The 17,862-nt window shown below is 42.1% G+C and overlaps 1 protein-coding gene across 12 annotated transcripts in view; it reads left to right on the plus strand.

The window, feature by feature from the left end:
- Positions 1–17,862, plus strand: part of tmem94 (transmembrane protein 94) — a 112,759-nt gene that overhangs the window by 69,850 nt on the left and 25,047 nt on the right. For 9 of the 12 annotated variants that reach the window (XM_086063943.1, XM_086063949.1, XM_086063946.1 and 6 more), the window contains 6 exons: positions 1,178–1,386; positions 11,459–11,640; positions 12,965–13,097; positions 13,202–13,320; positions 13,506–13,605; positions 15,131–15,239. In XM_086063943.1, the coding sequence (XP_085920069.1) occupies positions 1,178–1,386; positions 11,459–11,640; positions 12,965–13,097; positions 13,202–13,320; positions 13,506–13,605; positions 15,131–15,239 (852 nt within the window). The remainder of the gene's footprint in view (positions 1–1,177; positions 1,387–11,458; positions 11,641–12,964; positions 13,098–13,201; positions 13,321–13,505; positions 13,606–15,130; positions 15,240–17,862) is intronic. The other 3 variants (XM_086063944.1, XM_086063947.1, XM_086063945.1) reach the window with 2 other exon arrangements.

Genomic DNA, 17,862 nt, shown 5'->3' on the forward strand with positions numbered 1-17,862 from the left:
ACCAATCAGAAGCTAGCATACTTTAGGTAAATGCAAGTGAATGAAGGAGAGCAGCAGATTCGACACATCAACTTAGCTACTTGAACAAATAAATACCAAAATGTATGAATGTGTATATAATAATTCTGGAAACATAAACGTACAAGTAAATACACATTTTAACAAATTAACTTAAATGTTTGATCCTGAGGGTGTGGACCTTTGCAAAGCGAGGCGTCTTTGTCGCTGTCAGCACCTAAGGCTTCAAAGTGCAAATGCTTAACATGATATGGTTAATCTCTGCTAAAGTAATTACTATCTCCTTATTTGAAAACCCCACCAAAAAATATTGGCACAAACCTCCAAGCAGTACGCTATAGGTATTTCTCGCAAATGTTTCTGCGTTTTTTCTCTCGCAAATCTGCCACTTTACAAAACTCGAAAATTGTAAAAATAAAAAAAAACTCGCAAATTTGCCACTTTATAAAGTAGGAAATTTGCGAGAAAAATTCATTATTTTCTCGGAATATTGCCCTCACACTCTAAAAATATATATATTTATACATAGCCCTAATATGCCGTCGTAGCTGCCACCTACAGTCTGTTTTTGTGTGTGTTTTTTTTTTTAAAATACAATTGACTTTGCCTTGACCACATTTTGAAGTTGTATCAGACCCTTTCCACGCTCCAATATTTGATGTGTTTGTACATCACGCAGAGGCGGAGACTACGTTTTAAATGATTTCGAAATATATTTATTTGTCATAGGTATTAAGTGAGTTGTTTTTGTTTTGGACTTGTGTGTTTGTACACCATGATTGTGGTCCATGTGGTAGAAATAATCACCATAATGTGTTGACTGAGGTGCTCTTAAAAGATAAATAAATAGGGACCATATTAATTTAAAAGCATGCTTATTCGTTTTGAGAACAATTTCCTGAAGTCTCAATAGCTGTGGATATGTCTTTTGAAGATGGCCAATATCACGTGGACCCAGGTAAAATGCAGTTAGATGCCTTTGTAAAACCTGGCCCAGATTTTGCATAGCTAATAAAAACAATGGGCAGTTTCACCAACATGCAGCAGATTGTACTTTGGATGGTGCATTTCATATAGGTAAAAAACACTGCCAAATTATGAACTGTTATAGAGCATAACATCTTGATCTAGATCTAATCTTTTCTTGTCTTATTTGTAGAAAAAAGATTCTGGACTTCTACCAACGTGCCTGTCTGTCTGGTTACTGCTCAGCCTTTGCCTATAAACCCATGCAAGGATCATTGTCCAGTCAGTTGAATGGCAAGTGTGTGGAGTTGGCCCCTGGCCCCTGTCTATTCTCAGGATTGGAGCTGTCTTTAACTACTCCAAACAAGCATCCTTCCTGCAGGAACAGTTGGAGCTCAGATGGTATGTGCAATGGACACCCCAAAGTAGGGTTGTCACGATACGAAAATTTTAAACTCGATACCGCGAGGATTAAAAAACAGGCCAGACCAAATAAAAAAATAATCTTTTAATTGACACCAAATTATTAATTAAAATTTCCCATTGCGGTATTATGACCTAATTTAAACAAGTTAATACCACAAGGAGAAAAAAAATTAAAAGTTGAGGCTGATTTAAAAACTTTTAAAGAGTTAAAATCTCGGACAATGGCCTTACCTGCGATTGGAATTGGCTTTCCACTGATTTTTTAACAGTTCCTGAAAATTTTCATATCTTTTTTTCTAAGGTACTGGTTGCTATGGACATTTGAAAGATGCAAGTGCCAAAACTTTAAAACCGTTTTTCTCAAAACTAGGGATTTCAACCTTCCAACATTAAAACTGCTGTAACAATTTTTGAGCTAGGTCCATGTATTATATATCATTTTAAAGGGAATTAAGTGCAGAATTCAAATATATATATATATATATATATATACATACAGTGGTTTGAACGTCTCGGAACTCGTACAAATCAGACTTCAACGCAAAAATCTGGGTAAAAAATGCCTCAGAGTTTGAACAAGTTTTCGGAGTTTGAACACCCAAGCAAAGCAAGCTAAGACAAACGTACCTTGAATACGGGTAGCCAAGTGAACACGAGCGAAGCCGTGCAATGCCGAATGCTCACGTTGTGGTAGTTGAGACGATGTACTTCTCATTTCATAAATACTCCCGGAGGTGCTCCGTACTCGCGAGTGCATTTAGATTTTTCCACGACAATTTTCTTCGCCATGGGCCCAAAGAAAGACAACAGTGCCAGTGGCAGCAAAGAAAAACATACAGTGCTACAAACCACAGTGGAATTAGGAAGGAGATTATCGCGTCGTTGTAACAACCATGACTACTTCTGTAAATACTGGCACGAGGACCCCCCTTAGCTGTTCAACAACGTGCCTGACGTTAAACAAACTACGCAAGGATCGCTTAGTAGTCTAACAATATGCCTAATGTAAAATACACAAACTCAGCACTGAACTAAAGCTAGCATTAACATAGCATTTATCATCCACTGATGCCATCACACCACAACAAAAAAGATAAGGTATTTTTTATTGTTTAAATATTGTACTGTTCTGTAAATGTAAAAAACAAATATAAATTAAAATAGGAATTTTCTGTTTTTGAAGCTTGGGAACGAATTAATTGCATTTACATTATTTCCTATGGGAAGAAATGTTTCGGAGGTTGAACAATTCGGACTTGATATATACATTAGTGCTGTCAAAGTAAAAGCATTAACTGATTAATTAATGACAAAAAAATATCGCATTAATCATGAATTAACACAGATTAATCGCACTATTAATTTTGACCATAGATTATCTTTAGCGTGACAGTGGATGGCTACGTTTAAGGTAGCACAGGTTGTGTTTGAGTAATAAACATAATTACATGCATTAAAGTAAAGCATTTAATAAATGTTTGCGTATCACATTTAGAATATTTGTTCATGTCAAAATATCCCATTCTAAATTATGCAAGAAATTAACTGACTAGAAAAAGACGAGGATGAGCGTGTGCAGTGGATCAAAAAATGTTGAAGACGTCCTCATAACATTAAATGTCAAAATAATTAACACATAACCTGGTTTAGTGTATGTTCATAAATCAGACCTTGACACTAAACAGAAAGTGGAGGAAACTGAATTACCTTGATTCTCCACAGTGTTATAAAGACAAATTGTCTACTATTTTACATTTATTTGTGTCTTTGTATATCTAGAAAAGTTTATTAGTTGCGGTAGTGATCGTCCAAATTACTCAGATTCCCCTACTTTTTCAACTTTACTTGTACAGTAAACAAACAGGAGCAATAAATAATAATCACAGAATTATCACGAATTTAATCGTGCAGCTACTGTAAATAAATTCGACTCCCAGTCCTGCTTGTATGTGAAGCGAATGCAAAGGTTTCTTTTCAGGAGTAAAAAACAACAAAACTTCATACTAACACCTATCCCAGTGAGCCATATATTTGTGTGTTTCGACTGCCAACAACATAGCTTCATGAATGAGTCAGAATCAGACTATCAGAGCTAGCGAGCATTGCTAAGCAATGCTGAGTGAGTGATTACGCAAATTGTAATGGTTAGACCAAAGCACCGGATAAACGATAGATCAAGGGTTGCTTTTAGATAAATATAAGATATTTTTAAAAAAAAGAAAGAAAAATAAGCAATATTTACCTCGATGCTGGCGGTGCCTGTAGAATAAGCCAGGAAGAGTCAGACGGAAATTGTCACACCCTCATTCCTAGCTGACCAATGAATGTTGTCACAGCGGCTTCCAAACTGACCAATGAAAAGGCTTCTATCATCCGCCCACACAAATTAAAAAAAGATTTGCAACCAAAAAACTGATTCACAACCAGTCAGGAGTTGCAAACAAAACCTAAAAACTTGCCTGCAAAAGTTTTTTTTATTTTTTTATATAAATCCATTAGTTTTGTTTTTGTTTTTTGTTTTGTTTGGATGTAAGCCACGTTTAGAGGTTCTGCCCTTTGACTATAGTTGCGGATAAACAGCCGGTAAAAATTGGCAAACCCTAGGAACCTCTACAGCTGCTTTCTTGATGTCAGAGTGAACCAATCCACCACAGCCTGAATCTTGGCTGGGTCGGCTCTAAGTTGGCCCCTCTCCACTATGAAGCCAAGGAACTGGACAGATTCAGAGTGAAACTCACATTTCTCTGCTTCAACATACAGCCGATTCTCAAGTAATCGCTGCAACATTTTACGTACATGAATACGATGTTCTTGGAGATTGCGTGAAAATATCTGAATGTCATCCAGATACACAAAGCAGAATTGATCCAGCATGTCTCGTAAGACATTGTTTATCAAACACTGAAACACTGAAAGACTGTAAGACCGAACGGCATGACTAAATATTCTATATGCCCCAGCGGGGTCTTGAAAGCGTTCTTCCACTCATCTCCCTCGCGAATCCGAACCAGGTGATATGCACTACGAAGGTTGAGTTTAGTAACGGTAGCGGTTTGTAGCGGAGTCCAGCAAGGGCAAGGGGTATTTATTTATTTATTTATTTATTTATTTATTTATTTTTTAGAGCTCAGTATTGTTCATTCGGTAATGTCATCATCATTGCTCTTTTTTTTTCTCCTTTTTTTTTTGTATGTGGGTGAGTATGTGTATGTGCGTGCGTGTGAGTGTGTGTGTATTCGTTAGCTCACCAAAAACCTATTAGAAAAAAATCCCATACCGTTCACCTAAACCGAACACCGCCATCAGGAGACCCAAGGGGACCAAAGAAAACAAAGGAAAGTGAAATTCAGCACCGGCCAGACACCACCCACCGGGCCACCAACCAGAATTCCTCACCAACTCCAGAAACATATCAATTCCAACAAATCCAAAAAAATCAGGGAGACCTCAAGAGACCAAAGGAGAGAGAGAGACTGAGGAAAGGAAGGAAGGACAAACGAAGCAGAGTGAGATCCACAGACACCAGCCTTCACCGATTCAATGACCTGAGGAGGAAGCAGATTGTGTCTGAGTTTCGATAGATGCTGGTGTGGTGGATCTGGCATGCATGAAAATCTCCACCAAAGAGGGGAGCCATCGACCCCTGCCAGAACAGAGCAAGCGCAACACCTCAGGGCCCCCCAGGCCGCGGCAGCGACAAAGGACGACCCCCGGGCCCCGCCAGGGCCACCGGCCGGAGAGCAAACCCAGGAGCAGGAGCGCCCCCCACCCCAACACGGCCCGCGCCCCCAAACCAACGCAGCAGGACGGGGCACTGCAGGCCCGCCAGGCACCCCACCGGTCCACAGACCCCGCTCCCCCGCCCCCCATCCACCCCAACCCAGCCCCAGCCGCCCCCAGACACTCCCCCACCCCCAGCCACCCCCTCCCCCCCCCAACAAAGCCGCCCGACCCCCAGCCCCGGGGGACCCCCCGCACCCAGGCACCGGCGCCGAAGAGGGGCCGGACAGCGGAGCGGAGAGGGCAGCCGCGCCCACCCCACCCTCCGCCGCGTTGAGGGACGGAACACCGGGGGCAGCAAGGGAGATGGGGGCACCGGAGGACGTCCGGCACCCCCAAACCCCAGGCCCAGCGGGGAAAGGCCCCGGTCGTCACCCCAGCGTTCTTAGTGAAAGTTAACCCCTGTTACTGAGTCCGCCAGCTCGCCGACTGGCGAACTCTACCCCTAAACCTTGAATGTGTCCCCAACCAGTGTATATACAGGTGTGTGTGTGTGGTGCATTAAAATTAGGAGCAGGTGAACCGGAGCAGAGGGAAATTATATCCCCGCGCTCCGATCCACCCGCCTCCCAGGCATGTCAGTGAGTGTATGTGGTGCATTAAAAAAAAAATAATAGGGGGGGGGGGGGGCGGCAGGGACACGGACAGGGGACCGAAGCACTGCTCTATACCGCGGTCCCCAACCGATGGCACCCCCCATGCCCCCCCCCCCCCCCACACAGTTGTGTGGTGCATTAAAATTGGAGGGGAGTTGTAGGGTGAAGTATGTTATGTGCCCTATATGTCTATAAAAGTGTATTGTGCAAACTTAGTGCAGTGAGTTAAGAGGAGCGACCAGCGGGGCCCCCCCAACCGGGCGGGGGCAGGAGGCGCACCCGCCCACCAAACCCCCACCCACCCCACCGGGACCCCGGCGGGCATATGGGACCAGCCCGGCGGGGCGATAGGGCTCGCCCCCCGGATACTGGGGCCCGCCCGAGGCGCCAGGACGCCCACCGGAGCGGGGCGGGCACAACACCAAACCCCCCCACCCCCCCCACCCCCCCGGAGCGCCGAGACCCGGGCCACGGATGGAGCCCCCGGCCCAGGGGAGGGGAAGGAAGGCGTACCGGGGAGGGGTATTTATTCTTTATCGTGATGTCATTGAGACCCTTGTAATCGACACAGGGCCGTAACGACTTGTCATTCTTCTTAATGAAGAAAAAAACAGAACCTACCGGAGAGGTCGAGGAGCGAATTAACCCTGCGGCCAAAGAGAAAGAAATGTCGTCGCGTAAGGTCGCCTGTTCAGGTTGCAAAACCTGGTATAGTCTACATCTAAGTGGCGCATCGGGATTAAGGTCTATTGCGCAATCATAGGGTCTGTGGGGCAGGAAAGACTGGGCGGTTTCTTTACTAAAAAACCTTACTAAGGTCATAATATTCTCCTGGTACATTGTTGAGGCAGACAGCCTCCGAAGGCGTAGTTGGAGAAGCGGATTTATGGAGCTCGGCGGATACTAAACAATATGCGTAGCAGAATTCGCTCCAGTTTTCCAAGGCTGCTTTATTCCAGTTAATCTCTGGATTATGCTTCTTTAGCCATGGAAGACCCAGAATAACTGGTACAGAGCGGGATTCAAATGTAATCATTTATTTTCCTACATTCAAGCACAGTGTTAATGATTTAATTGTACATAACATTGGCCTACAATAATAATTACTAGTTTATTTTAGTAATAAATCCTCTACTTTGTTTTTAAGAACACTTAGCTCCAGTATGTTATTGTATTATAATGCTCGTCCAAATGGTGGTACAGTGACATTTTTTTCTGTCTGGATACAGGTAGTTACCCCTCTATTTTCCTTGTGTAATTTTATTATAATACATACAATAGCAATAATGTTTTGTCATGATTACTGCATTATTACATTCAACTGCAGTTGCAGCTGTAGTACCATTAGGATGACAATCAATGACAATTATTTTGCGTAAATAATTGCTGCGTTTATATGGGGAAATACGTGCACGAGACACACATGAAAATAAAATAAAACCTGTTCCAAAGCACAGTCCACAGCCACGTACCTGTGATGTTTTTCTACCTTTGTGCTCCTCCCCCCTCAATCCTGACTGACTTCCCGCTTGTCAAAGCGTCTGATTATCCTTCTTTTACACAGTTTAATAAAAAGGTTAGTGAATTCCTCGTTGTGTCAAAGCCAAGGGACATTGCCAAACCACTAATGTTTGACAAGGACTGGCTAAATACTTCGTCTGCCGTGTCATCCTTTGTTTTTTCCGCCATCTTTTGAGCGGGCCCAGGGGATATTTCAAAGTTATTTTATGCGACACGGAGGCAATATAGTTAAGTTTTTGTGCAGAAACAGACACAATATTCACGTTTTCATTGTTCCTCATGTCGCGACAGAACAGCTTGCTTGCTAATGTTCGCTAGCATCAGCACGCCACCACCAGCAGATGTAAACAACTGTGGCTCGGAGCGGCGATGTGATTATACTGTAACCAATCATGTACGTCACTGGCCACATCGATTATTGTGGGATTATGTGGCGAACGGGGAGCGTTTACCTTGTTTTGGTTGTTTTATAACACAGTTTTCAGCAGCTGTGTCATCAACATAAAATTGATTTATGACGTATTCAGCGGGCCATCGGCCGGCTCAAGCTATTTTTAGACAGATTAAATAGTCCGTGTGCCGGAGCAGTGGCATCGTTTCAATCAAAACTGGATTTCCGGTTCAAATTGTTTTTGTTACACCCCTGCACAATATGTATTCTTGTCTCTTGAAAAACATGTGCATGGCGCCTGACTGTTATTGTTACTACCTCAGGACTCTGGCCCTGGCACACACTGCCTCGTTAGTGGTGAAGTCGTGCGGCTGAGAGTGTCCATGACTCTTAACTGTACAGTAGGACAGAGAGGACCAGTGAGTTGAGAAGACAGGACTTGATTAGATTGCAGAATTTGGGACTTTTCCACAAAACAATGGAAAGCCAAACGGCAACATCGAACTCATCATTTGAAGAGAGGACTAGAGAGTTTAAGATGTATGTGCTTAATAATTTGGTAGCCTATGTACGGAAGGGGATTAGGGCCAGTGAAGAGAGGAAGAAAAGGTTGGCAGAATACTGACTTTAAAGTCAGAATTCTGACTTTAAAGTGAGAATTCTGACTTTAATCTCAGAATTCTGAATTTAAAGTGAAAATTCTCACTTGAATCTCAGAATTCTGAATTTAAAGTGAGAATTCTCACCTTTTTTTTCAGAATGCTGATTTTAAAAGGAATCCTGACTGTAATGACAAGTTTGCTCTATATTATTTATTTGGTTGCTACTAACATAACTATGAGATTCAGTTTTCAAAAATAATTTCCAGTTTAATACTTTTTGTAGAAACGTTATTTGGACATTGTTATTTACGTCGCAGCGCATTTGGTGCGTAGTAGCGTAGAATGGCGGCTGTCTCTCTGCCGAGCAATGTGAAACGCCTGTAAAGAAAGCAGCAAGGTAAGTCTCCGTTGTGTTCCTAAAAGGATGATGACATTTCTAGAATGCTTCTGGTGAATCATGAGAGCACGGTGTGGGGAGGGTGACTCTCCTGATCGCATGTTGTTTCTTTCGGAACGCTACGAGGCTTAACTTGCTTTCTTTATAGCCTTTTCACATTGCTCAGTAGAGAACCAGCCGCCATTCTACATCACTATGCAATGAATGCGTTGCAACGTAAATAACAAATAGCGGTGTACGTCCAAATAAAGTTTCTACAAAATGTATTAAACTGGACATTTTTGAAAAATGAATCTCATAGTTATGTTAGTAACAATCAAATAAATAATAGAGCAAACTTGTCATTACAGTCAGGGATCCTTTTGAAGTGAGAATCCTGAGAATAAAGTCAGAATTGTGTTTTAAAGTTGGAATTCTTACTTTAAAGTCAGAATTCTAAATTTAAAATTTGAATTCTGACTTTAAAGTTAGAATTCCATGATTAAAGTGAGAATTCTGAGAATAAAGTCAGAATTCTCACTTTAAAGTGAGAATTCTGTGATTAAAGTTAGAATTCTGTGATTAAAGTGAGAATTCTGTGATTAAAGTGAGAATTCTGAGAATAAAGTGAAAATACTCACTTTAAAGTGAGAATTCTGAGAATAAAGTCAGAATTCTCACTTTAAAGTTAGAATTCTGTGATTAAAGTCAGAATTCTGAGAATAAAGTGAGAATCATGCCAAACTTTTTTTTTCTATATCTTCAATGCTCTTCCGTACCTATGTGATATAACCAGTGGCAGCTGCTGGAAATTAAAATGAGGGGAAGCTCATTTTTGACGCCTCAGACAGATCATCCAATCATAACGCAGTAGCCGAATGTCTGGGCTGACCCACTGTTCCATAAAGCCCCAGAGACGCTGCGTGTCTGATGGCCGGGGAAAAGCCCAGCATTTATCCAATGACCGTTCAAGTTTCACTCTACAAAGCAGCGTCTGATTGTGTAAATAAATAAAAGTGCCGTGGCACCGCAGGAATGAATGAGAAGGAAGTTGTGCCAGTTATTTTTGATAAGTAGCTGTTTCTGAATGCATAATGAATTGTACTAAGCAGTGCATATTTAATCACTTTTCTTCAGGGGGAGAATTTAAGGGAAGCCCTTCCAGTCTTAGAGCAATCACCACTAGTTATAACTAGTGGTAGTGCAACAGATCATCATTGATCCGTGGTCGGTTCGGATCAGGCCCCACGGTTTGGATCGCACACGATCGGCAGATTGGTTGGTGGAGGAAAAAAAACCCAACAAAGTGTGCATTCACAGTCGATACTATTCTGACAGGAAGCTGAAACATACTCAACGTAACACACTAAGCCTAACTTCAAAATAACTTTTACCAAATACAGTAAAAGTATTTACCCGGGTCGGCGGCCATCTTGGCCATTTGACTACTACTAAAATGACTACAACTACAAGTACTACTAATACTACTACTACTACAAGTACTACTACTACTACTACTTACTACTACTACTACTAATACATTGACGGCAACGCAAATAGCCTTAGTACACTTTTACTTTGAAGTTGACCCACGTCATGGCATGATGGCTAGCTTGACTTCCCTTTTAGACGTTTCTTTATCATAGTTTTGATTGACATTGTAGTTGCGACCAACATCAACACAGTGCTATCCCGAACTTCTGCATAGCAACTGCCTCAGCCAATCATCTCTCTTACTGTTGAGCTCAATCACCCCCTTTTTTTCTTGGTGTACTCAAGGCTTGGCCTATGTACGGGCGGCCATCTTGGCCAATTGATTAGGTACGCCCAGGATTCTCGCCACTCCGCTCGCCCAGGGCGGCGGCCATCTTGGCCAATTGATTAGGTACGCCAAGGACTCTCTCCCCCTCGCCCACCCGGGTCGGCGGCCATTTTGGCCATTTGACTACTACTAAAATGACTACAAGTACTACTAATACTACTACTACCAGTACAAGTACTACTACTACTTACTACTACTACTACTACTACTACTACAAGTACTTGCTACTACTAAAAGTCCTACTACTACTACTATTGCTACTAGTACTACATGCGTCTTTCCACCTTGCAAGAGTCAGCAGGCCCATTCAAAATTTCCGCTGAATTTTTTTTAGTTATTTTTCAATATTCTGCACCAAGGCTACTTTCACTCTCTGTGTTTAAAGGAAGGGAATGTGCCTTAAATTGCACGTTGAGGTATTTTTATTATTAAAAAAAAGAAGATAAATAGAACTTGTCTTCATTTATTTTATAAAACACTTTTGCCTATTAAAAGAGAAAAACATTCAAGTCAAAATGTAAAACTTAACCATTTTAATTATAGGAACACAACTTTAAGCCATTACTACCTTACTATATACATGGACCATGAACAAATAAAAAAATGTCTGCCTCATATGGCACTTAAAGTTGTGTTACTAAATCCTAAACGGCTATATTAGACATTATGAATTGATTTATTTTTTATTTAATGGGAAAAAGCGTTTTACAAAATAATGAAGGCACTAATTACTAAACGGCTTCAATAGGCATTTTGATTTAAAATTTGTTTTTATTTTAATGGAAAAAGTGTTTTACAAAATAAATGAAGACAAGTACTATTTATCTTTTTTTTCTTCTTCTTTTTTTGCTGATCCGAAAAACTATCCGATGCGTGACTCAAATCCGTGATCCGATCCAAACCGTGATTTTTGTAATCCGTTGCACCACTAGTTCTAACCAATTTTCTCTTTTTCAATAGAAGGTATAGGTGAAGGAATGGAATGTGACGATGGTGTGCAAGCTCTGAGTGGACAGATCTTCATGGGCATGGTTTCATCCCAGTTCCAGGCCCGTTTGGATACAGTCCGACTCATTGATGCTCTGATCACGGCATGCATTCGATTTGTTTACTTTTCCATGGAGGATGAACTCCGTAGCAAGGTAAAAAGTACTCAAGCTCACTTTATGTCCTTTGTTGTCACAAGGTTAGATCTGTAGCAAAGTGTTGCTAGGTGGGTTTGTTGTCAACAGCTGTTGTTTTACTTGGTCTATATGTTTGACGTCTCATATTTAGTTTACCAGTTAGTTTTTTAATCATAAAGGACCTTCCAACAAGAAAATATATATATATTTTTTTTAAGTGCCAAAGAAGATATTGACTACATTGTTGAGCTTGATAGATGTGTAGTATTTAATTTATTTTATTTTAGTACAGTATTTTTGTCTATTTTCTGGGCTTACAGAAAATTTCTGGGCTTAATTTGTTGTGATAAGTCAGGTTTCCATCCAAATATTGCAAAATTTTTAAGCGAATTTTGTGAAAATGCGCAAAACGGACATGCGACTTATGCCTGTTTTCATCCGTTCTTCTTTTGCGAATAGTGAGAGGAAACTGGGCCGCGAGATGACTTAACTGACCTGTTGATAGAGGAATTAAGCGACGTAACCAAAGATCTTTGACTTAGTATTTCATCCATCATGTCAAAGTATTTAAAGCTAGCACTAGCTTTTCCTCCTTAACCCCTGGTAGCCATCCGACACTTCTCATGTACCTCTGAGACTTATTTCTGAGTATTGTCCACGGCTTGTCAAAACCTTTCGGCATCATTTGGTTTTGTAACTGTTGATAAACAGTAGCGTTTCTTTGCTGTTTTCCGTCTAAAATTGCATTTATGTTTTTTTCTTTAATTAATTCTAAAAAGAATTGTGTTTCTTCATCTCCCCAAAACGTGTGACAAATATCCGGTCTTGTAGTCCCTTATTTGCAAAAGCTCTTTCCTTAGCCAAAATGTGCATTTTCCTTTTTTCGATACCCTTCATAATCCAAGCGTGAAAACTTTTTAGCAAATTTTGGGCCTTTTTTCGAATTTCTGGCGTTCCATTCAGTTTCCTTTTCGCAATTCGAATAAAAATAGGTAGATGGAAACCCCACTATTGACTGTGTTGACTGATTTCAGTTATATGAAGAGAAATAAATCATATTTTCAAAAGTGTGTAGCATTGATCTTGTGTTTGATTCCAGTTTTTAACGATTTGCATAAACACTAAAAACAAAATAATTCCATCATTATCAACAATTTACACTGAAGGAACAAAAACATTCGACGAGGTCTTCACCACTTAAATCTAAAGCCATCTTCACACTTTTTGCAGAACAATACACACAGTGATTTGCGAAGCACTAAACAGTTGTGAATGTGCAATACTACCTTATTGAATTTAACATATATAGTAGCACATTCTTCACGCAATTTTGTGTGTGCAGGTTTTTGCAGAGAAGATGGGATTAGAGACAGGTTGGAACTGTCATATCTCACTGACTTCGAATGGCGATAGTCCATGTGAAGGAGCTCCCTCGAGCCCTTATCATGGCTCCCTCCATGAAGACTTGCACCAAGGTGCCAATGTGGTTATTACACATGTAGAAAAAAAATGCGTATGTCATGTCTATTTTCTTGAGGGTATTACTGAGTGTCGCCTTCAAATATAATTAAATATGAAGCAGATTCTCGAGATGAAGCAGAAGGTCCATTGCTGCCAGAGGAAGAGGTCCATTCGGACCTAGCGAGTTTCCAGCCCACAGACAGTGATGTGCCCAGTTTTCTAGAAGATTGTAACCGGGTAGCCAATTATCTTTAATTTAAACAATTAACATGTACAAAAGGTTATTTGATTGAAATAACTAGTAGTAACTGCAGTTTCTGTGGCTTATCCAATCGGCAAAGACTGAGTTCCATCTTAGCCAATTTTACTAGATAGTGTTGTCATTTTTGCTGTCCTGTTTTTCATTCATGACTTGTGTTTAGGCAAAGCTTCCACGTGGCATTCACCAGGTTCGACCTCATTTGAAGAACATAGACAACGTGCCTCTATTGGTGCCACTCTTCACTGACTGCACTCCTAACAGTATGTCCTCTTCTACTGAATGAGTTTCCGCTGCAAAATCTAACTAAACTACTATACTTAAGTTGAAGAAGAATGTGTTCATATAATTTTTGGGGGTGGGAATCTTTGACTGTCTCACGATTTGATTTTTGGCTCTGATTTTCGATTAAATACGATTTTTGATTCAAAATTATTTGATTGACAATGATTTCTCCAACACTCTATAGATGTGCAAAGAATAGTCCTGCTCTACTCCAGTCTGCTTTGCAAGACAGAATGACAAATGGCTACATTGATGTGTCTTTTATTTCTTTTTTTACATTTATCAAGTTTATTAAGTTTTGTGTCCATCCACTGAGGGAGTGGTGAACAGCAGCAGGGACTTGCACTCAGGGATCATTTGGTGATCTAACCACCCAATTCCAACCCTTAATGCTGAGTATCAAGCAGGGAGGCAAATGGGTCCCACTTTTATAGTCTTTGGTACGACCCGGCCGGGATTGAACCCACGACCTCCCAGTGTCAGGGCGGACAATCTACCACTCTGCACTGAGCTGGTCAAAGAGGTTAAATAACAGCAGTTTTAAAAGCTACTGGAACAGTGCCAGTAGAGCGTGATAAATTTATATTTAAAACGCAAGGTCCTAAAATAGTAAACAATTCTTTAACCAGTTTGCCCGGTATGTATAGAAAAAGCACAAATGACTTAATGTTTTTTTTTGGGGGGGGTGTTGTTCTAGATGTTTGAAGTTTAAATACCTGTTTACATGAACCTTTTTGAAGAATCTCCACTTTTCTGTGGTACAAGTTATAAGATTCCGCAGCAGGGGATACAAAGTTTTGGCACAACACCGGCACTACTGGGAGGCGTGTCTTAAGCGTCCGCCTGCCGTCTTCTTTCAGTTGAGACTTTCGCGTTCTCATAATTCCTACCTGTCCTCACCCAGTCGCTTTTCCTCTATATAAGCAATGTGCCGGCAGGACATGCTCTCCCACAAAGTCAAGCGGCGTGCGGCAACATTTATAGATTTTGGAATTCAGTGCACAAAAAAGGCGCACCGCATTATTAGGCGCACCGTCGATTTTTGAGAAAATTTAAGACTTTTACGTGCGTGGTTGTGAAATACGGTACTGTGCACAGTATTACCCTAGATGCAATCATCATAGCAAATCTGAATTGTTATCAGCTACATTTGTTTAAAGCTTTGGACACATCCTGAACGCAAATCTGAATTGTGTCCTGCGGCAGTCTTTTGCAAAAGCTTATGAGATGCCTCTGTATTGCAAATCTGAGTTTCTGTAACAACCTTCAGAAAAGGAATGCCCAAATGGTGGTAACCAACTAAAGGTATCGCCAAACCTGCTAGTTTTCTTCCCATTTTGTGGATACTCTGGCTGTATGATACACAATTATTTCTTGTTGCTATAAAATTTGGGTTGCGTGAATTTACTCCTGGTATTATCTTAAGAATCATTGTTTAGCCAAAATGATTTCCCAACAAAACTATTAATATTGACTGGTTCGATTGTGTTGGTTTTTTTTCAGCTATGTGTGAGATGATAAAGATTATGCAGGAGAACAGGGAGGTCACATGCTGTTTGGGAAGTGCTGCCAATTTCCGCAACAGCCGCCTTTTTCTGCAGAGTGACCTCAGGTATATGAACACACGGGGAGATGCTTCGCTTCACAAAAATGCTACAATTAACCTTTGGCAAACCCCGCCCCCCAAGGTCCGTCAAGCTCATATACGCTCCATTGAAATCCATTGTAATCTAGATCCATAAAACTTCTATCCGCTGGCATAAAAACCTACCAAAAAAAGTTCCAACAAGGTGTGGACCTCCAACCAGCAAAATGGTGAAGCGATGTGCCCATGGATTGTGTAAATCAGACACAAGGTCTACCAAGAGTGTTTGTCATTACCAAACCCAAAAAACAAAGCTGCAGTGTTGTCTTAAATTTATTAAACAGTGTGGACGGCCTCGTCCCCAGCTAAATGTCGAGCTTTCCTACATTTGCTCCAAGGTAAGAGCCTGTAAAGTAATTAGATGTGCTAGGCTAAAGCCATATCTCTAACTAGCAACTGAACAAGCTAAAAGCTAGGTATTAGCTCTGATACCAAATTTAATTTCGCTCTAGAGGCAAGATCATCCACAAAACTGCACATCAAAGTTATACCGTATTTTCCGGACTATAAACCACTGCTTTTTTCACGCGCTCTGACCGCCTGCGGCCAATGTGCACATTATGTGCAGATGGGTTCCGAGGCCTGGAATTGGCAGGAAAGCGGGGAGGGTTCCCCGCGCTTGCTGCTCTCCAGTGGCGATCCTTCTCTGCTTCTCTAGAAATGTGCATGTCAATTTTGGTGGCAATTGGTCGTAGTTAACGCGTCAAGCTTTTTTTTTTTGTGTGTTTTTTTTTTTTTAAAGAGCTCAGTATTGTCATTCGGTAATGTCATCATCATTGCTCTTTTTTATTAATTGTTTTTATTTGTATTTTTTTGTATGTATATGTGCGCGCGTGCGTGCGAGTGTGTGTGTATTCGTCATCAAAAACCTATTTAAAAAATCCCATACCGTTCACCTAAACCGAACACCGCCGTCAGCAGACCTGAGGAAGGACCAAAGAAAACAAAGAAAAGTGAAATCCAGCACCGACCAGACACCACCCACCGGGCCACCAACCAGAGTTCTTCACCAACCCCAGAAACATCTCAATTCCAACAAATCAGGGAGACCTCAAGAGACCAAAGGAGAGACTGAGGAAAGGAAGGAAGGACAAACGAAGCAGAGTGAGATCCACAGACACCAGCCTCCACCGATTCAATGACCTGAGGAAGAAGCAGATTGTGTCTGAGTTTCGATAGATGCTGGTGTAGTGGATCTGGCATGCATGAAAATCTTCACCAAAGAGGGGAGCCGTCGACCCCTGCCAGGACAGAGCAAGCGCAACACCTCAGGGCCCCCCAGGCCGCGGCAGCGCCAAAGGACGACCCCCGGGCCCCGCCAGGGCCACCGGCCGGAGAGCAAACCCAGGAGCAGGAGCGCCCCCCACCCCAACACGGCCCGCGCCCCCAACCCAACGCAGCAGGACGGGGCACTGCAGGCCCGCCAGGCACCCCACCGGTCCACCCCCCACCCCCCCATCCACCCCCGCCCCAACAAAGCCGCCCCCCTCCCCCGACCAACCGGCAGCCCCCCAGCCCCCGGGGGCCCCCCGCATCCAGGCATCGGCGCCGAAGAGGGGCCGGACAGCGGAGCGGAGAGGGCACCCGCGCCCACCCCACCCCCCGCCGCGTGGAGGGACGGAACACCGGGGGCAGAAGGGGAGATGGGGGCACCGGAGGACGGCCGGCACCCCCGAAACCCCAGGCCCAGCGGGGAAAGGCCCCGGTCGTCACTCCAGCGTTCTTAGTGAAGGCTAAACCCTGGACACGGACAGGGGACCGCAGCACTGCTCTATACTGCGGTCTGCCCCAACCGATGCCCCCCCCCCCCACACACACACGCACACACGCACACACAGTTGTGTGGTGCATTGAAATTGGAGGAGAGTTGTAGGGAGTCAAGCTTTTTATAGTAAGCATCTATACGGAGGAAGGCTGAATGTCAATATAATCCAAAATACTGTGGCAATTGGTTTTTATATTTTCAGAGGTTGAACTGGGCATAAGACATAAAGATGTTTGGGTGAATATTGGTAAGCATTCATTTTCGTTCGTTCGTTTTCTGACCTTAGGCGACATACACGCACACGAAAACGTGTTAGACAGTCCCCGACATTTTCGATGAGTTTCATGTGGAAAAATACGTAAGCTTTCTTCATTCTTCTTTTTTTCCTGATGGAGTTTTCTTGTACAATGCTAGTTTCCACATTGGCAAAAGCGATTTTGGGCAAATGCAAATACTTTGTGATCCATCTTGCTTCTAGCGCTTAATATAAGGACCGGAAGCTGAGATTCATAGTGACGATGTATTTTCCGTTTTTTTTTAAAAAGGTCCTTTAATCCAACGCAAGATTTCTGGTACATAAAACCTACGTCGGAATTACAACTGGCTGGAAATCGCTATGTTCATTACTGACGTGTTTTGTTTCAAACGTGAGCTTGAAGATATGAATTATGACATATCTTTGTCTTATGTCCATCAAATAAGACTTATTTAATAATTGTATCTTATAATTATAATAGTATAATTGTAATTTGAGATGTCAGAGTAATTATAAGTGTCAGAGGCTCCAACTTGGAGCCAGTGTTTTCCAACCTGTGGAGCCAAGGC

This window comes from Leptonotus elevatus, chromosome 20 (assembly GCF_054856555.1).
Source record: "Leptonotus elevatus isolate MCC_2025b chromosome 20, RoL_Lele_1.0, whole genome shotgun sequence".
NCBI lineage: Eukaryota > Metazoa > Chordata > Actinopteri > Syngnathiformes > Syngnathidae > Leptonotus > Leptonotus elevatus.